This window comes from Loxodonta africana, chromosome 14 (assembly GCF_030014295.1).
Source record: "Loxodonta africana isolate mLoxAfr1 chromosome 14, mLoxAfr1.hap2, whole genome shotgun sequence".
Lineage (NCBI taxonomy): Eukaryota > Metazoa > Chordata > Mammalia > Proboscidea > Elephantidae > Loxodonta > Loxodonta africana.
The window spans coordinates 19,255,778-19,277,699 of record NC_087355.1 but is presented as its reverse complement, the minus strand read 5'-3'; the positions used below and the strand labels follow the sequence as shown (position 1 = coordinate 19,277,699).

At 37.8% G+C, this 21,922-nt stretch overlaps 1 protein-coding gene across 1 annotated transcript in view; it reads right to left on the bottom strand.

Annotated features, from left to right (window-relative positions):
* C14H8orf34 (chromosome 14 C8orf34 homolog) overlaps positions 1-21,922 on the bottom strand; it is a 515,144-nt gene that overhangs the window by 26,545 nt on the left and 466,677 nt on the right. Inside the window, 1 exon segment of the mRNA XM_064267783.1 lies at positions 144-237. Coding sequence (XP_064123853.1) covers positions 144-237 — 94 coding nt within the window.

Here is a 21,922-nt window from a genome sequence, read left to right as displayed (position 1 = left end):
AGTATTGTGTATTTTTATATGTTGTACTTAATTGAGCCTGTTTTTTGCAGAGGTTTTTTTTTTTTTTAATGTTATGAAATGCTTTTATTGTGGATTTCCTTTGGCTAAAAGGGATTTGCCAATAAACAGCAGGGTCTACTCACGTTTATCTTGTTCTGTTTCTACTCCTTCACTTTCTGTGTCACTTGGCAAGATCCATGGTTGATGAACTACTTGCAGTTGCTTTAAGGATTCATCCTGCCAAAGAATAAAATTATTTTAGATGAAACTCTAGATTGATATTGTAAACATACAATATCTCCATGAACGGTATATTTAAAACCTGTAGTAAGAATATTCCCACAACATAAAAGATCTCCAAGTTTAAATTATTTTTTGTATCATTGACATGGCACAAACTCTGGACTCATTTTATTTTTATGTTCTGTTAATAAAATTTAGAGTCTTAATAAGAGGAAATATCTATGTTCCTTCTTGAATTAATATTTTTATGGAAACTCTGGCACTCATTCTTGGAAATGCATTGATGAAAAATTCAATATAAAATTGCACAAAATGTTCCTCCTTGCCATGAAGGTTTCAAATTCTCTTTAATGAGAATAAAGCTTAGAAGGATTTAGAGGGCATCTTCCATTTTACCCTTCAGTACTACTTTTCTGCCTCCTTCCTCTTCTTACTTCCTTATTTTTGTTAAGCTATTTCTCATAGGCTTCCTTATTTCTCTCTGCCTTCTGTCACTAGCCTGAAGCAGATCCTCATCACCCCTCTTTCTGACACAGCCATCCATGAAATCTGCCAGAGCCCCTGAGTGGTACAAACACTTAATATGCTTGCCTCTTAACTGAAAGGTTGGAGGTTTGAGTCTGTCTAAAGGTGCCTCAGAAGAAAGGCCTAGTGATCTACTTCTGAAATATCAGTTATCAAAAACCATAAGGGTCACTGTTTTACTTTGAAACACATGGGGTCACCACGAGTTGGGATCAATCTGACAGTGACTAGTTAATGGTTCCCGATTATGAAGTCTTTCAGGATCAAGTTTCCTCCCTCTCTAATTCTCCCCACTGGTTCCCTACCAGAGTGAGCTTTACCCAAAATCCTTGAGTAGTTCTCTCATTATTCCCAGGATAAAATCTAAATTCAAGGGGCTTCATGATTCATAAAGGTCTGGCCTGAAAGGGAGCCTCATTCCCATTCACATCCTACCTTGACCAACACTTCTACTCCAACTATAAATAATAGGCAGCCCCTCGATTTTTGTCATACTCTCTGATATCATCAATATATTTCCACATGTTTAAAGTTTTTTCCTTGAATGCTTTCTATATATTTATCTGTCTCACACATTTCTACTTCTCTTCCAAGGCTCAAGTGTCACCTCTACTGGAAGCTTTCCCTCATGCTACAAGGCAGAGTCAATCACTTATTCTTTTATATCACTACTATAGCAATATAAAAATTACTAAATAGTAATTTGAAGGTAAAAGACTACAGCTCTCACTAGCAGTTACATATGAACATAAAACAAAAATCCTTACAACTGGACCAATAAACAATATCATGATAGAGGCAAAGAAATTGAAGTAGTCAGGGATTTCATTCTTAGATCAGTAATCAATGCCCTCAGAAGCAGCAGCTGAGAAATCAAACAATGTATTTTATTAGGCAAATCTGCCGCAAAGGATCTTTTTAAAGTGTTAAAAAGCAAAGATGTCGCTTTGATGATTAAGGTGCACGTGATCCAAGCCATGATCTTTTTTATCACTTCATATGCATATGAAAGCCTGAACATAAAAAAGGAAAACAGAAGGACTGACACACTGGAATTGTGGTGTTGGCAAAGAATATTGAATATACTGTGGACTGCCAGAAGAACAAACAAATCTGTCCTGGAGGAAGTACAGCCAGAATCCTTCTTAGAAGCAAAGATGGAGAAACCTCGTCTCTCTTACTTTGGACACATCATCAGGAGTGCCAATTGCTAGAGAAGGACATCATGCTTGGTAAAGGAAAGGATCAGCAAAAAAGAATTAGCTCAGGCAAGGCCAAGATGGTGGAGTAGTCAGATGCTTCCAGTGAACCCTCTTACAACAAAGACCCGAAAAAAACAAGTAAAACAATTATATTTTTGACAAGCTAGGAGCACTGAACATCAAAGGCAGAGTCAGAAAGTGGACTGAGTGGTGGGGGAGGGAGAGATGGTTCAGAAGTGGAGAGGAGTTGCCAGACCTGAATCACCAGGAAACCTCAGGCACCATTCCCGGAAGCAACTGTGGCAGGCTGGTAGTAGCGTTCTGGCCAGAGTTTCCTCAGTGAGAAACAGCCAGTTGCACAGCCTACTCACACTCTGGAACCAGAGAAGAACAGCACTCTCGGCAAAAGCTAAGTATTTGCGCATATTTTACCGTTCCTCTAGCCCAGCTTCAGTGGCTGTTGATTTCTCTGGGCCTGAGATGGGTCCTGCTGCATGCTCTGAGCCATTCTCTCGGCCTCAGAGAAGAAATAAATTCACAACTGGGGAAAAGGTAATCTGTCAGCTCTACTAACCGGGGGAGCTCAGGACAAAAGTGGCTCCTGTCCAGGCATAAACAGTTGGTGGACTTTCAATACCTTTCCCCCCTGCTTGGACCTGTATGGGTCTGTTTCAGGAGAATAGGCCCTTGTCAGCAGACTGCAACTGCTTCAGCTGTGCATTGGAGAGGTGAGTGTTTGATGTATGATACCACTTTCCCTATTAAACAGGGTCCTCACCTATCCATATCGGGGGCTAAGGACTGGTGGCTCCACTCAGGTCACCCAGTCACCCATGACAGGGGTCCAAGGATAAATGGTATCTCCCAGAACTTACAACTTAAAGTATTGGGTGCCCATGGTCTGTCTGCAGAACCCACTGACCTGTGCGCTCTAGGAACAGGGACATGCTTTCTCACAGACACTCGGGGGGTGGCTGTTAGCCCTCTGCCTTGTGCAGAGCGTGACCCCCTGCTGCAACCAGATACAAGTACCTACATCAATCACCCCTGCCCCTCTAAGACTCTAGGACAGAGCCTGTACCACACACTTGATAATCAACTACCTGGGCACCTGAGCTGAATCCATACAAGAAAAGTAAATGGACTCCTGGCCTCGTATACCTGGTAACAGCTCTAGCCATCTGGTGACAGGATGTTAGAGCTTCAAATGTGGAAACAGTCATGCTAGCTCACTCAAGCAACCTATTTGGACATAGGAAAACAAAACAAAGCAAGAAGCTAGAATAGAGTAAGCAAACAAAATTAATTAATACAATAACTTATAGATGGCTTGGAGACAACAGTGAATATCAAATCACATAGAGAAACAGCCACGATCACTTCAACAAGCTCTCAAAACAAATAATCAAGAGATCTTCTGGATGAAGGTGCCTTCCTGGAATTACTGGATGTAGAATACAAAAGATTAATATACAGAACTCTTCAAGACATCAGGAATGAGATCGGGAAGGAGATCAGGCAATACACAGAAGAAACCAAGGAACACACAGATAAAGCAGTTGAAGAAATTAAAAAGGTTATTCAAGAACATAATGAAAAATTTAATAAGCTGTGAGAATCCATAGAGAGAAAGCAATCAGAAATTCAGAAGATTAACAATAAAATTACAGAATTAGACAACTCAGTGGAAAGTCAGAGGAGCAGAATAGAGCAAGCGGAAGGCAGAATTGGGGACCTTGAAGATAAAGCACTTGGCACCAATATATTTGAAGAAAAATCAGACAAAAGAAGTAAAAAAAATAAAGAAACCCTAAGAATCATGTGGGACTCTATCAAGAGAAATAATCTGTGAATGATTGGAGTACCAGAACAGGGAGGGATAACAGAAAATACAGACAGAATTATTGAAGATTTGTTGGCAGAAAACTTCCCTGATACTGTGAAAGATGAGAAGATATCTATCCAAGACGCTCATTGAACTCCACATAAGGTAGATCTTAAAAGAAAGTCACCAGGACATATTATAATCAAACTTGCCAAAACCAAAGACAAAGAGAGAATTTTAAGAGCAGCTAGGGATAAAGGAAAAGTCACCTACAAAGGAAAGTCAATAAGAATAAGCTCAGACTACTCAGCAGAAACCATGCAGGCAAGAAGACAGTGGGATGAATTATATAAAGCATTGAAGGAAAAAAATTGCCTGCCAAGAATCATATATCCAGCAAAACTGTCTCTCAAATATGAAGGTGAAATTAGGACATTTCCAGATAAGCAGGAGTTTAGGGAATTTGTAAAAACCAAACCCAAACTATGAGAAATACTAAAGGGAGTTCTCAGGTTAGAAAACCAATAATATCAGATATCAACCCAAGACTAGAACAGTGGACAGAGCAATGAGATGTCAACCCAGACAGGGAAATCACAAAAATAAATCAATATAAAAAAAAATGTTCCAAACAGGGAAACAGCGATGTCATTATGTAAAAGAGGACAACATTACAATAAAGAAGGATTAAGAAATGTAGTCATAGATTTTTCATATGGAGAGGAAGACAAGGTAATATAAAGAAATAAAAGTTATGTTTCAACTTAGAAAAATAGGGATAAATATTAAGGAAACCACAAAGGAGACTAACAATCCTACTCATCAAAATAAAAGACAAAAATAGAGATTCAGCAGAAACAAAATCAACAACAACAAATAAGAGGAAAAGACAAGTATATAAACTACTTGGCACAAAAAATTAAGTGGGAAAAAAGAAGCTGTCAATGACACACAAAGACATCAAAATGACAGCACTAAAACTCATACCTATCTGTAATTATGCTGAGTGTAAACAGACTAAATGCACCAATAGACCGACAGAAAGTGGCAGAATGGAATAAAAGACATGATCCGCCTATATGCTGTCTACAAGAGGCACACCTTAGACTTAGAGACACAAACAAACTAAAACTCAAAGGATGGGAAAAAATATATCAAGCAAACAACAATCAAAAAGGGCAGGAGTGGCAATACTAATTTCTGACAAAATAGACTTTAAAGTTAAATCCACCACAAAAGATAAGGAAGGATACTATATAATGATTAAAGGGACAACATACCAGGTGGATATAACCATATTAAATATTTATGCACCCAATGACCAGGCTCCAAGATACATAAAACAAACTCTAACAGCATTCAAAAAAGAATTAGTTCCTCAGTGAGATAGACTGACACAGTGGCTGCAGTGATAGGCTCAAACATAGCAATGATTGAAGGATGGCACAGGACCAGGTCATTTAGTTCTGCTATTATACATATAAGATTGCTACAAATTGGAGCTGACTCGATGGCTCCGAACAGCAACAATGATCTTTTCAAATCTTTCTGCCTCAGAAATAATGTGGAAGGTCCTGGAATGCATTTCTAGTACCTAGTACACAAAATGGGGACTTACACTGTAAAAAACAGTGTAGTAGATAAAAAAGAAAGAGGAGGAGGGAGGGTAGAAAGGGAAAAGGGAGGAAGAATAGGTCTCCTTTAGAATAAAATAGGTGAAAATTTTAAAAATTATATATAGATATAATTTTTCTAAGTTTTTATCTATTTTATTCTAAAGGAATATATATAATTTCTTGAACCATGACTCAGGAAAAAATTTTCAAACATATTTTAGAAATTATTAGTCTTACATAAAATCAGTATAACCCATCCTTTCACTCTTTTGACCTCTGTCAGAATCACTCATCATCTTCTCCCCCCTTTCAATGATCTTTTCTTCCAACTTGAGATTTTTTTTTTTGGCTTTATTTTGTTTCAGACAAATACTTAATAGGATAAAAATAAAGGTCCATGAAACCTGACCTCTAAGAAACGTGACATCACTAAATATTAAATATCTTGGAACAATTCCTGTATGAGAGAAACATCCTATCTTTCATCCCTTGATTGTCATGTTCATTTCCAGTTTAGAGTTTCAAAAAAGCATAATTTTCCAGTAGTTCAGGGACAGGGGTTGAGAGTAAATAGGTGAAATGCAGGGGATATTTTAGAGTAGCGAAACTATTCTCTATGAATACAAGGCAGTAAGCATTTGTCGGAACTTACAGCACAAACAGTAACCTTAATGTCTTCAAATTAAAAAATAATTTAGGAGATTAGGGGAATTTCAGGATTGAGTGCAAAATGTGAAAAAATAATCTATGTGGATTGCCCATACATGAAACAATCTCACAAAAATGAGTGACGGAATAGGTACTGACCTAAGTAACTTTGGAAATAATTGAGTCTACAAGAGAAAAGGCAAAGAGAAACTGCACATGAGACTGTACTCTAATAGATAAATCCATGGGAACATAGATTAACATTTCTGAAACCACTATACAGGCACTGCCTAAGTTATGAGCAAGATCCTTTCTTGTGTCTTTAGGAATCTGTAGGTAAATCAAAACGTGTGCATATGTTTTTTAGTTAGCCTTACTTTGAATGCCAGAAAGGAAACCCTGGTGGCTAGTGGTTAAGAGCTACAGCTGCTAACCAAAAGGTCGGCAGTTTGAATCCACCAGGTGCTCCTTGGAAACTCTATGAGGCACTTTTACTGTGCCCTGTAGGGTTGCTATGAGTCGGAATCAACTTGACAGCAATGCGTTTGGTTTTTTGGTTTGAGTGCCAAAAAGGCTTGAAGCCTTTTCAATTATTTATAAGCCGCACGTGCAGCAAGTGAACGTGATTGTGATGCCGAATTTGTTGTGAGTAGGGGTTGGTTCAATCTTTTCAAAGTGAGGGCAAACTTACATAACGTTAAAGGGCAAGTAGGAGTTGCCCATAAGTCAGACATCCATAAACTGGCATTGAATAATGAAATAAATGAGTGGCAGATGGTGGGAGGCAAGTGTTTCCCTATTGAAATGGGAGCTTATAAGATAAGCAAGGCAAAGAGGCTGAATGGTCCATGTGGTAATGGATTAGGGCTGGAGACATCACTATGAACTCAGGTGTAGCTTAATATATAGAGAGATGTTTATACATAGCAATATTTATAGATATGTGTATACACACAGTTTCCTATACACACGTCTCCCTGCTCTGGCAGCTGGGAAGGCCTAGAAGCACCCTGCACAGATCATGGTCTCTAATATCATTTTGCAATGAAAGGAACCAGGGCTCCTTAGAGAAACTGATTCTAGGACTGTGGCAGGAAATATACAAGATGAGCCAGAAAGTAAGAAACTGATCCCAAAAAATAGAAATGAATGAGGGTATGTCATGGGGATAAGGGAGCCAACTGAAAGGGCTCCCAATGGCAAGAGCAAGAGCAATTCGAGCAATGAAATAAATAAATAAACGACTACTGGATTATTAACCAAAGCACAAAAATAAATATAAGTCTATACTGATAAAAAAATAAACAGTGGAATAAATAAATGAGGGAGAATAGATAAGTCTCCCATGCAGAAAATCTTCAAATAATTTGAGTATATACTCCATTTTTGAGGGGGAACATAGCTCTGTACTCCTCTTTGGATTTTCTTCCAAAGAGTACAATATGGAAAGGGAGAAAAGAGCTAGTTTCACAGTGGAGAAACCTGATAAACACTACCTCAAGTCAGGTGATCTAGGTTAAACATCAACAGCTGTAAGTCATATTGTTAATATTATCCTTGATATGATGCGATGAAAATAGCACTGGAAGCACTTTACCTCTGTGGCCTTCCTCCTAAAAATACATTATCCCAGTCTAATTATGAGAAAAATATCAGACAAATCCCAATTGAGCACCATTCTACAAAATGCCTGACCTGTACTCCTCAAAACTGCTGAGGTCATCAAAGCCAAGGGAAGTCTGAGAAACTATCACAACCAAGTGAATCCTAAGAAGACACTGCCAACTAAACACAACATGGTATCTTGGATGGGATCTTGGAACCGAAAAAGGATGTTAGGGAAAAGTTGAGCAAATCTGAATGAAGTATGGACTTTGGCTACTAATAAGCTATCTATAAGGTATCTATATTGGTTTGTTAATTGTGACAAATGTACCATACGAATACAAGGTATTAATAATAGCTGAAACTGGTTGTGGAGTAGACAGGAATTTCTTTGTACTACCTTTGCAATAATTCTGTAAGTCAAAAGCTGTTCTAAAAAAGAAGTTTGTTTTAAAAGCTGAAATTGAGCAAAACAAAATTTAAAAACATTTTCGTTTTTAAAATAAAGTCACAATTTGAAGCCTTTTTAGCACGAGCAACTCTTGAAAATTGTCTGATAATCTGAGGGAAAAGCAGCCCTGGTGGAACAATGGTAAAGCACTCAACTGTTAACCAAAAGGTTGGCTTTCGAACCCACCCAGTGGTTCCGCTGGAGAAAGATTTGGTGATCTGCTCCCATAAAGATTACAGAAAAGAAAACCCAATGGGACAGTTCTACTCAGTCATGAGGTCACTATGGTCAGAGGTGACTTGACAGCAACCAACAACGATGACAATCTGATTAAAACTTAAATTCCTATCATATGAGCGATAGGCTCTGTAGTGAAGAGTTTACCCCCGGGGTCAGATGGCATCCTTTTTAATATGGGGTATGTCACTTCCTCTCTTGGGATGGAATGAAGGGGTAAGAGGGCACTGAATTAGATGATCTGTAGTATTTACTCCAGAGTCTCTGGGTGGTGCAAATGATTAACTCACTTGGCTGCTAACCAAAAGGTGCCTCATAAGAAAGGCCTGGTGATCTACTTCTGAAAAATCAGAAAATCAGAGATATTCAGTCTTGGAATTTATAATTTAAGTATAAACTGGCACTTACTTTTAGGATTTAATTCGATTATTTTCAATTTCATAAGTTATTGGATTTGGCTTCTCAAGGCTATATCAAAGAAGCAACATAAATGTGAAAAGCCTTAGATCTGAAATTCCAGAAGGGCAGAGAGGACAGCAACAGTAAAAATTCAAATATTCCATGTACCCAAGAGGGAAATAACATTCCTGCAGTCGTTCAAAATTAGAACACGCAGTCTCTGATATTTAAAGAAGACATAAGAAAAACGGTCTTTTTGGTTTTCTAAGGTAAAATCAAATGGTTGAAACTCTTCACTGAAAACAGAAAAGTTTAAAGTGTCCATTAAAAAAAAAGTTTTTAGTTAAAAAAAAAATCAATTTTTTAGCTTTTGGGCCCAAATACTAAAATCTGTTTTCAGAAGAAAAGATGTCAGCTATATGATCTTTCTTTTCACAATAAAAAAAAAAAAATTGAGAAATACTACTGATTGTTCTCTGGCTTTAAATTTTTTACTCCAGAATAGATAAGTAGCTTTCAACTCTTCTTTATCGTAAGTTACAGAAAGCACAAAATGGAACGTCAGCTGGTTAAGATCTGTAGGTTGGGAGGAACTTTAAAACGGTGAGTTATTGAAATCATAAAGATAGTACAAATGTTACTATTAGTAAATTATTCAAAGGTTTTACTTTTGGTGTGCCCTTGAATAGAGTTAGTAATATAATGCACCTGTTTGCTTTACCAGGCCAACAGGCAGTTCTACATATGCCCAAAGCTCAGCCCATCAGACTACATATAATTCTTTTTGATGGGGTCAAGGAGCTAAACTCTTACCATTTTTAAAAGAGCTGACATGTTCCTCTTTGCCAAATTATTCAAATTTCGTTCTACATGTCCTTTAAACTACGCTCAAGCTAGTACAAACTTTCACAATCCCAAGAGCAAGTTGCTTTGGGTTGCTTTTAGAAGAAATGCCATTCATCCTTTTTCTAAAACGCTTTTACCATAAGTAAAGGCAAATGCCTAGGGAATAAGAGTGGTGAGAAATAGTGACATGTATCATATGGAAAACAGTTGCTAGCCCTGAATCAACATATCATTCTATCTGCTAACAGAATAAGTGCCTTATAAACTTCAGCAGTATTGTTATTTCACATGGATAGGTTATTTTTGGATTCTCTAAATCCAATCAATCAGTGATTTATGTCATGCGTGGCCATGAAAGTTTACTATTTTTAGATGAAGAAAATTTTCCTCAGCTCAAATTTCCACCATTGGATACTTTAACTCTGATTCAACTGAGTATTTCTATTTCTTTGGTGTAAATATGGAAAAAATGCACAAAATATTCATTTCCATCTTTTGTTTTACATTGATAACCATAACAAAAAAGCAAACCAAACCCATTCCCATTAAGTCAAGTCCAACTCCCAGTGACCCTACAGTTACTAGGAGACCTGCCCCATAGGGTTTCAAAGGCTGCAAATCTTTACAGAAGCCGACTGCTACATCTTTCTCCCACTGAGCGGCTGGTGGGTTCGAACTGCTGATCTTTCAGTTAGCTGCTTTGCAACCACTATGCCACCAGGATTCCTTTCTATAATCACACCAAAAAAAAAAAAAAAACACTCAAACCCACCGTCAACAAGTCAGTTCTGACTCATAGTGACCCCACAGGGTTGCCAAGGCTGTAAATTTCTACAGAAACAGACTGCCACATCTTTCTCCCATGGAGCTGCCAGTGGTTTTGAATCACCAATTTTCCGTTGGCAGTTGATCCTTTAACTGCTGCGCCATCACCATCATAGGATCCCTATGAATTAAGAATCCCTGAAGCATCGTGCTTCATATAAAGCAAAATAAAATTACTCACCTCTCCAGACATATTTAATAGACCATTTTTTTTTTTACTGTTGTAAAGATACAGGTGACACAACATTTGCCCAATTCAATGGTTTTCACTTGTACAATTCAATGAAGCCCATTACACCAATTGTGCTGTGCAACCATCACCAACATCCACTGCTGTATTTTCCAGCCCCATAGACAGAAACTCAGTGCCAGCTAAACAAAGATTCCAGTTTCCATCCCCTCCAGCCCCCGATAACCACTGCTAAACTCCCATCTCTATACATTTACCTGAGAGATCGCTTCTACCTAACAGATCACTTCTACTGAGAAATAACCGTACACTTCCCTTAAAACGAATATATAATTTACCTACTTAAATTAATAAAGTCTGGAAATAACTTTTTTACAATGAAATTAGAAAAACATGATAGATTGGGAAAAAAATTACAAAGGAAATGCAAGCTGCTTAAATAAAATTTCCATGACAAATATGCTGAACCACACTATGCATTGGGATTGCACTTTATCTTATTTGGTGGCTTGTCTCTTCAAGGAAATTGTGGGGCAAAATTGTGAAAGACTTTGAAAATAAAGTTAAATAAATCTTTGACATGTATCTATTTTATATCTGTATGAAAGTCATGACTATACACATACATATATTTAGAAGTATTCTTTAACAACATGTCTCTATTCTTAATGAATGTCTGTGACAAAAATCAGACTTTCTTGAAAAAAAAATCCTTTCTTTTTTCCTAAGTTAGTAAAACTATGTTAGTAAATTCATAGTTCCTACATTGGTAAAACCCTAGTGGCATAGTGGTTAAGTGCTACTGCTGCTAACCAAAAGACTGGCACTTCAAATCCACCAGGTGCTCCTTGGAAACTCTATGGGGCAGTTCTACTCTGTCCTATAGGGTCCGTATGAGTCGGAATCAACTCAACAGCAGTGGGTTTGGTTCAGTTTTGGTTTTAAGTTAGTAAAACTGTTATTAAGTTAAAAGTTATTGCAATTTTTGAGAGGGGGCCAAGATGGCGGACTAGGTGGACACTACTGCGGATCCCTCTTGCAACAAAGACTCGGAAAAACAATTGAATCGATCACATACATAACAATCAAAGAACCCTGAACAACAAACACAGATTTAGAGACAGAGAACGAACAAATACGGGGAGGCAGCGATTGTTTTCAGAGCCTGGAGCTAGCTTACCAGTCAGCGGATTTTCTCGAAAAACTAGTTTCCCAGTGATGGCTCGGAGACAGCAGTCCATATCAAACCACATAAAGAAACAGACCATGACAGCTTTTCCAACCCCCCAAACAAAAGAATCAAAATCTTTCCCAAATGAAGATACAATCCTGGAATTATCAGATAAAAAAAAACTAATTTACAGAATGCTTCAAAACATCACAAACGAAATAAGGCAAACTGCAGAAAAAGCCAAGGAACACACTGATAAAACTGTTGAAGAACTCAAAAAGATTATTCAAGAACATAGTGGAAAAATTAATAAGTTGCAAGAATCCATAGAGAGACAGCATGTAGAAATCCAAAAGATTAACAATAAAATTACAGAATTAGACAATGCAATAGGAAGTCAGAGGAGCAGACTCGAGCAATTAGAACGCAGACTGGGACATCTGGAGGACCAGGGAATCAACACCAACACAGCTGAAAAAAAATCAGATAAAAGAATTAAAAAAAATGAAGATACCCTAAGAATCACGTGGGACTCTATCAAGAAGGATAACTTGCGGGTGATTGGAGTCCCAGAACAGGGAGGGGGGACAGAAAACACAGAGAAAATAGTTGAAGAACTCCTGACACAAAACTTCCCAGATATCATGAAAGACGAAAGGATATCTATCCAAGACGCTCGTCGAACCCCATTTAAGATTGATCTAAAAAGAAAAACACCAAGATATATTATCATCAAACTCGCCAAAACCAAAGATAAACAGAGAATTTTAAAAGCAGCCAGGGAGAAAAGAAAGGTTTCCTTCAAGCGAGAATCTATAAGAATAAGTTCAGACTACTCAGCAGAAACCATGCAGGCAAGAAGGGAATGGGATGACATATACAGAGCACTGAAGGAGAAAAACTGCCAGCCAAGGATCATATATCCAGCAAAACTCTCTCTGAAATATGAAGGTGAAATTAAGATATTTACAGATAAACACAAGTTTAGAGAATTTGCAAAAACCAAACCAAAGCTACAAGAAATACTAAAGGATATTGTTTGGTCAGAAAACCAATAATATCAGATACCAGCACAACACAAGGTCACAAAACAGTACGTCCTGATATCAACTCAAATAGGGAAATCACAAAAACAAACAAATTAAGATTAATTAAAAAAATAATAATAATACACATAACAGGGAATCATGGAAGTCAATAGGTAAAAGATCACAATAATCAAAAAGAGGGACTAAATACAGGAGGCATTGAACTGCCATATGGAGAGTGATACAAGGCGATATAGAACGATACAAGTTAGGTTTTTACTTAGAAAAATAGGGGTAAATAATAAGGTAACCACAAAAATGTATAACAACTCCATAACTCAAGATAAAAGCCAAGAAAAACATAACGACTCAACTAACATAAAGTTAAACACTACGAAAATGAGGATCTCACAATTTACTAAGAAAAACGTCTCAACACAAAAAAGTGTGTGGAAAAATGCAGTTGCCAAAAACACACATGAAAAGGCATCAAAATGACAACACTAAAAACTTATTTATCTATAATTACGCTGAATGTAAATGGACTAAATGCACCAATAAAGAGACAGAGAGTCACGGACTGGATAAAGAAACACGATCCATCTATATGCTGCCTACAAGAGACACACCTTAGACTTAGAGACACAAACAAACTAAAACTCAAAGGATGGAAAAAAGTATATCAAGCAAACAATAAGCAAAAAAGAAGAGGAGTAGCAATATTAATTTCTGACAAAATAGACTTTAGACTTAAATCCACCACAAAGGATAAAGGACACTATATAATGATAAAAGGGACAATTGATCAGGAAGACATAACCATATTAAATATTTACGCACCCAATGACAGGGCTGCAAGATACATAAATCAAATTTTAACAGAATTGAAAAGTGAGATAGACACCTCCACAATTATAGTAGGAGACTTCAACACACCACTTTCGGAGAAGGACAGGACATCCAGTAAGAAGCTCAATAGAGATACGGAAGACCTACTTACAACAATCAACCAACTTGACCTCACTGACTTATACAGAACTCTCCACCCAACTGCTGCAAAGTATACTTTTTTTTCTAGCGCACATGGAACATTCTCTAGAATAGACCACATATTAGGTCATAAAACAAACCTCTGCAGGGTCCAAAACATCGAAATATTACAAAGCATCTTCTCAGACCACAAGGCAATAAAACTAGAAATCAATAACAGAAAAACTAGGGAAAAGAAATCAAATACTTGGAAACTGAACAATACCCTCCTGAAAAAAGACTGGGTTATAGAAGACATCAAGGAGGGAATAAGGAAATTCATAGAATGCAACGAGAATGAAAATACTTCCTATCAAAACCTCTGGGACACAACAAAAGCAGTGCTCAGAGGCCAATTTATATCAATAAATGCACACATACAAAAAGAAGAAAGAGCCAAAATCAGAGAACTGTCCCTACAACTTGAACAAATAGAAAGTGAGGAACAAAAGAACCCATCAGGCACCAGAAGAAAACAAATAGTAAAAATTAGAGCTGAACTAAATGAATTAGAGAACAGAAAAACAATTGAAAGAATTAACAAAGCCAAAAGCTGGTTCTTTGAAAAAATTAACAAAATTGATAAACCATTGGCTAGACTGACTAAAGAAATACAGGAAAGGAAACAAATAACCTGAATAAGAAACGAGAAGGACCACATCACAACAGAACCAAATGAAATTAAAAGAATCGTTTCAGATTACTACGAAAAATTGTACTCTAACAAATTTGAAAACCTAGAAGAAATGGATGAATTCCTGGAAAAACACTACCTACCTAAACTAACACATTCAGAAGTAGAACAACTAAATAGACCCATAACAAAAAAAGAGATTGAAACGGTAATCAAAAAACTTCCAACAAAAAAAGCCCTGGCCCGGACGGCTTCACTGCAGAGTTCTACCAAGCTTTCAGAGAAGAGTTAACACCACTACTACTGAAGGTATTTCAAAGCATAGAAAATGACGGAATACTACCCAACTCATTCTATGAAGCCACCATCTCTCTGATACCAAAACCAGGTAAAGACATCACAAAAAAAGAAAATCATAGACCTATATCCCTCATGAACATAGATGCAAAAATCCTCAACAAAATTCTAGCCAATAGAGTCCCACAACACATCAAAAAAATAATTCACCATGATCAAGTGGGATTTATACTAGGTATGCAAGGCTGGTTTTAATATCAGAAAAACCATTAATGTAATTCATCACATAAATAAAACAAAAGATAAAAACCACATGATCTTATCAATTGATGCAGAAAAGGCATTTGACAAAGTCCAACACCCATTTATGATAAAAACTCTTACCAAAATAGGAATTGAAGGAAAATTCCTCAACATAATAAAGGGCATCTATGCAAAGCCAACAGCCAATATCACTCTAAATGGAGAGAACCTGAAAGCATTTCCCTTGAGAACGGGAACCAGACAAGGATGCCTTTTATCACCGCTCTTATTCAACATCGTACTTGAAGTCCTAGCCAGGGCAATTAGGCTAGACAAAGAAATAAAGGGTATCCAGATTGGCAAGGAGGAAGTAAAGTTATCACTATTTGCAGATGACATGATCTTATACACAGAAAACCCTAAGGAATCCTCCAGAAAACTACTGAAACTAATAGAAGAGTTTGGAAGAGTCTCAGGTTATAAAATAAACATACAAAAATCACTTGGATTCCTCTACATCAACAAAAAGAACACCGAAGAGGAAATAACCAAATCAATACCATTCACAGTAGCCCCCAAGAAGATAAAATACTTAGGAATAAATCTTACCAAGGATGTAAAAGACCTATACAAAGAAAACTACAAAGCTCTACTACAAGAAATTCAAAAGGACATATTTAAGTGGAAAAACATACCTTGCTCATGGATAGGAAGACTTAACATAGTAAAAATGTCTATTCTACCAAAAGACATCTATACATATAACGCACTTCCGATCCAAATTCCAATGTCATATTTTAAGGGGATAGAGAAACAAATCACCAATTTCATATGGAAGGGAAAGAAGCCCCGGACAAGCAAAGCATTACTGAAAAAGAAGAAGAAAGTGGGAGGCCTCACTGTACCTGATTTCAGAACCTATTATACAGCCACAGTAGTCAAAACAGCCTGGTACTGGTACAACAGGCACATAGACCAATGGAACAGAATTGAGAACCCAGATATAAATCCATCCACGTATGAGCAGCTGATATTTGACAAAGGACCAGTGTCAGTAAATTGGGGAAATAATAGTCTTTTTAACAAATGGTGCTGGCATAACTGGATATCCATTTGCAAAAGAATGAAACAGGACCCATACCTTACACCATGCACAAAAACTGACTCCAAGTGGATCAAAGACCTAAACATAAAGACTAAAACGATAAAGATCATGGAAGAAAAAATAGGGACAACCCTAGGAGCCCTAATACAAGGCATAAACAGAATACAAAACATTACCAAAAATGATGAAGAGAAACCCGATAACTGGGAGCTCCTAAAAATCAAACACCTATGCTCATCTAAAGACTTCACCAAAAGAGTAAAAAGACCACCTACAGACTGGGAAAGAATTTTCAGCTATGACATCTCAGACCAGCGCCTGATCTCTAAAATCTACATGACTCTGTCAAAACTCAACCACAAAAAGACAGACAACCCAATCAAGAAGTGGGCAAAGGATATGAACACACATTTCACTAAAGAAGATATTCAGGCAGCCAACAGATACATGAGAAAATGCTCTCGATCATTAGCCATTAGAGAAATGCAAATTAAAACTACGATGAGATTCCATCTCACACCAACAAGGCTGGCATTAATCCAAAAAACACAAAATAATAAATGTTGGAGAGGCTGCGGAGAGATGGGAACTCTTATACACTGCTGGTGGGAATGTAAAATGGTACAACCACTTTGGAAATCTATCTGGCGTTATCTTAAACAGAAATAGAACTACCATACAACCCAGAAATCCCACTCCTCAGAATATACCCTAGAGATACAAGAGCCTTCACACAAACGGATATATGCACACCCATGTTTATTGCAGCTCTGTTTACAATAGCAAAAAGCTGGAAGCAACCAAGGTGTCCATCAACGGATGAATGGGTAAATAAATTGTGGTATATTCACACAATGGAATACTACGCATCGATAAAGAACAGTGACGAATCTCTGAAACATTTCATAACATGGAGGAACCTGGAAGGCATTATGCTGAGCGAAATCAGTCAGAGGCAAAAAGACAAATATTGTATAAGACCACTATTATAAGATCTCGAGAAATAGTAAAAACTGAGAAGAACACACACTTTTGTGGTTACAAAGGGGGGAAGGAGGGAGGGAGGGAGGGAGAGGGTTTTTTTATTGATTAATCAGTAGATAAGAACTGGTTTGGGTGAAGGGAAAGACAACACTCAATACATGGAAGGTCAGCTCAATTGGACTGGACCAAAAGCAAAGAAGTTTCCGGGATAAAATGAATGCTTCAAAGGTCAGCGGAGCAGGGGCGGGGGTCTGGGGAACATGGTTTGAGGGGACTTCTAAGTCAATTGGCAAAATAATTCTAGTATGAAAACATTCTGCATCCCACTTTGAAATATGGCGTCTGGGGTCTTAAATGCTAACAAGCGGCCATCTAAGATGCATCAGTTGGTCTCAACCCACCTGGAGCAAAGGAAAAGAAAGAACACCAAGGTCACTCGACAACTAGGAGCCCAAGAGACAGAAAGGGCCACATGAACCAGAGACCTACATCATCCTGAGACCAGAAGAACTAGTTGGTGCCCGGCCACAATCGATGACTGCCCTGACGGGGAGCACAGCAGAGAACTCCTGAGGGAACAGGAGATCAATGAGATGCAGACCCCAAATTCTCATAAAAAGACCATACTTAATGGTCTAACCGAGACTAGAGGAATCCCGGCGGCCATGGTCCCCAGACCTTCTGTCGGCACAGGACAGGAACCATCCCCGAAGACAACTCATCAGACATGAAAGGGACTGGTCAGTGGGTGGGAGAGAGATGCTGATGAAGAGAGAGCTAATTATATCAGGTGGACACTTGAGAGTGTGTTGGCAGCTTTTGTCTGGAGGGGGGATGGGAGGATAGCGAGAGAGGGAACCTGGCAAAATTGTCACGAAAGGAGAGACTGAAAGGGCTGACTCAATAGGGGAAGAGCAGGTGGGAGTAGGGAGTAAGATATATGTAAACATATATGTGACAGACTGATTGGATTTGTAAACGTTCACTTGAAGCTTAATAAAAGTTAATAAAAAAAAAGTTATTGCAATTTTTAAGAAGTACACCCTGTGGATGATACAAAAAGTAACTTATCTCTTATGTGTTATAGGATGATGTCTTGCACTCTTCATCTGAAATATAGTTAGAACTTCACCACCATAGACATCACAGAATACAATACAGGAGAAACAAGACAAATCAAAATTTGGCTGAAACGTCATTCTAAGACATTTGTTGCATCAAATTGGACCTCTTTTCAGTTCAGATGGTATCGCTGGCAAAACCAACCTTAACAGATTAAAAAAAAGTCCTGTCTGCTCAGTGTGCTGCTTTCCTGTCTGACACTCTTGGAGACTGTGAAGCTGCCACTTAACACCTTGAGTTAGTTCTCATTCCTGAGTAAGTTGTCTCCGGCCTTCACCAGTTCTCTTCCTAAAGTTGTGAGGAACTGTTCAAAACTGTTCTAACGAAACCATAAAAATCATTAACTTCAGTCTTCGGCCCTTTATAACTTCTCAACCATTTTAGTTTATAATACTTATGAATAAGCATTTAAATGACCACATGTCACTAGTGATTAGAGGAAAAGTCAGCATCAGTTTGGTATCACTGAGTAGCAAGTCTTGTTGTGGATCTTCTTCCCAGTTTTGCATTAAGGCAGCAAAAAGAAAAAAAAAACATAAAAACAACAACAAAAATAGTAACATCTAGATTAACATGTCTACGATATTCCTGTGGAGCCTGGGTAGTGCAAGTGGTTTGTGGTGGGCTGCTAACTGAAAGGTAGGTGGTTTGAACCCACTCAGCTGCTCCACAGAAGAAAAGGCCTGGTGATGTTCTTCCATAAAGGTTACACCAAGAAAACCCTGTGGAGTATTTCTATTTTGTAACACACGGGGTTGTCATGAGTTGCAGGCCTACTCCATAGCAGCTAACAACAACAAAAACAAGACATTCCTTACATTAATCATTTTCAACTTTACTAAACAACTATATAGTATTTTCTAATAGGCCAGAGGCTGTTCTAAGCACTTTCATTCATCTTAATCATAATCCTATGAAGTAAGTACCATTATATACTCGCTTTATAGATAAAGAAAACTGAGATACTGAAAGGATGTTAACTCAGGCTAATAAGTGAAAAAGTCAATATTTGACCCCTAGCAATTTAGCTCAACCATTATACTATGCTGTCTCCTAGGTATTTTTCTGGGAAATGTGATACTTTAAATGAATTAGCACATTGGTCTCCTAGACTGTTGCAACAAAACACCACAGACTAGGTGACTTTAAATAATAGAAATGTATTGTTTCATGTTTCTGGAGGCTAGCAGTCTGAATTCAGGGTATTGGCAGGGCCATGTACTCTCTGAGGGCTGTAGGGGAAGATCGTTTTTATCTCTCTCAGCCTCTGATACCCCAGGTGTTCCTTGGTGTGTAGGTGCATCATCACATGGCTGTTTTCTCTGTGTCTCTTCTCTTTTATAATGACACCACTCCAACAGGATTAGGACCCACCCTACTCCAGTATGCTCTCATGTTAACTGATAACAACTTTGAAGACCCTATTTCCAAACAAGGTCCTATCCACAAATACCAGGGGTCAGGGCTTCAATAATTCCTTCTGGGAGATATAGTTCAACCCATACCAATCTGTTTCTCTAGAAAATGTATGGCAATAGAGCTTTGGAAGTACCTAGTTTTGATAAACTGATTTAAATTATAATTTTTGAATGAGCATTAATGTTATGATTCTAAAAGTGAAAATTTCCACAACGTGAAATTTTTATTCCTACTTTGAGTTATCCAGTGCCTTACATCTAAAGAGCGCGTGTTTTTTTTTTTTTTTAAACTATCAGAACTGTTTTGAGGATTAGAAAAGGTTGTTGCGTGCCTTTGATTTCAATCTGACTTATAGTGACCCTACAGGACAGGGCAGAACTGCTTGATAGGGTTTGCGAGGCTGTAATCTTTACAGGAGCAAATTGACAGGTATTTTCTCCTGCACAGCTGCTAGTGATCTGAACCACCAACCTTTCAGTTAGCAGCCAAGTGCTTAACCATTGCACCACCAGGGGTCCTTTTAGAAAAGGTAGACTGTCATGACTATTTCATTTCTTATTTTGTCACATATACAGATCCTATTTGGGGGAAAAAAATTAAAAAGTAGAAAACATAAAGTTCCATTTTAGAGGAGACCGTATCATTGCTTTAGTTTTGTTTTAGGTCCATGCAAAAATTGTCTAACTTCATGTGGTTATGGTTCTCTCTAAGACTACATTAAAAAAAAAAAAAAGCAGAAGAGACTTTGCTCTGCAGTTGTCCAAGCTTTAGCAAAAAATGTTAAATATATTAAAAATGTAAACAGGATGGTTTATTTGAGTTTCAGTGTATACTAAATAAAAGAAAATGTTTGCTAGCTCAGTTGTAACTTCAGTGCTCCTAACATTTATAAATACTGTTCTTTATTGTTTACTGATTCTGCTAACTGGAAGAAAGATCATGAAAGTGAAGTAAGAGCAAAAGTGAGAAGAAACCGAAAGCCTGTCTGTCATCCTATGGCTCTCATTCTGAAAAAGTGCTCAACAGAGCAAAGTATGAATACATATGTCTTAGGGGCCAAATGGATTAACGTCTGCAGAGGAAAACAACTACTAATAGGGTCACTAATTAAGGCCATATTTATAGTGATACTTTATGGTTTAAGAAAGAGCTAAAATCTAAATATCAACCAATATTAGATGGAAATATGCTGTGAGGCTGAAGCTCTAAGGAAAGCAAGGCTTACTTCAGGCAGTTCACACGTACTCATAAAATTCAAACCAAATGTCAGTAATGAATCTCATAAAATGGAGAGATTTTATATCCCCAGTAAATTAAAAAATATACATATATATGCTTCAAGTAGATAAATTAACAAAACTCATACAGTTACTAAGAGAGGTTCCCTCTTTACCTATATTAGATAAAATTTTGGAATTTTGCATGATTTTTCTAGAAATATGGGGAAAGACAGTTTAGGTCAGTGCTTCTCATACTTTAAGGAGCTTATGAATCACATGAGGATATTGTTAAAAATCACATTCTGATTCTTTGGTTCTGGGGTGAGGCCCGAGACTGCATTCTTAACAAGCCCCCAGGCAACGCCAATGCTACTGGTCTGAGGACCACACTGAGCAACAAAGCCCTTCAAGCACCTGGGAACATCTTCTTGCTCCATTAAACATTTACGACTGTGTACAACATGAACATTTAGATGGCACATCCCATAATGACAGAGAGAGTAGGAATCATTTTTCTTTGATACGAAATGTAAATTAGAACAAGACTTATTCTAAAAGTTCTATAGTCTGCATGCAGCTCTTTTTCTGTATCAGCACCTCAGTGCTCCCCTTCCTCCAGTGTTAGACCTATGCAGGACACATTACAAGGGTGCATCAGGTAACCTTTGGTGCAGGTGGCCCTCCATCTCCAGTGCCACCACTACTTGGGAATGCTGAGCCAAGAGCTTGGGAAACCACCAAATCCTAAAGGGAGAATTTACACCTCAGAAACAGTGTACACCTTGGAAATAGTGTCTTGCTTTCCTTGGATGGGAAACCCTGGTGGCATAGTGGTTAAGTGCTACGGCTGCTCACCAAAGTGTCGGCATTTTGAATCCGCCAGGCGCTCCTTGGAAACTCTATGGGGCAGTTCTACTCTGTCCTATAGGGTCGCTATGAGTCGGAATCGACTCGACGGCACTGGGTTTGGTTTGGTTCCTTGGATGGCACTTCTTTAATTCTAGCATTCTAGTGACTTTCTGCATCAAATTCATAAATTGAAATTTAGGGTTGGTGCT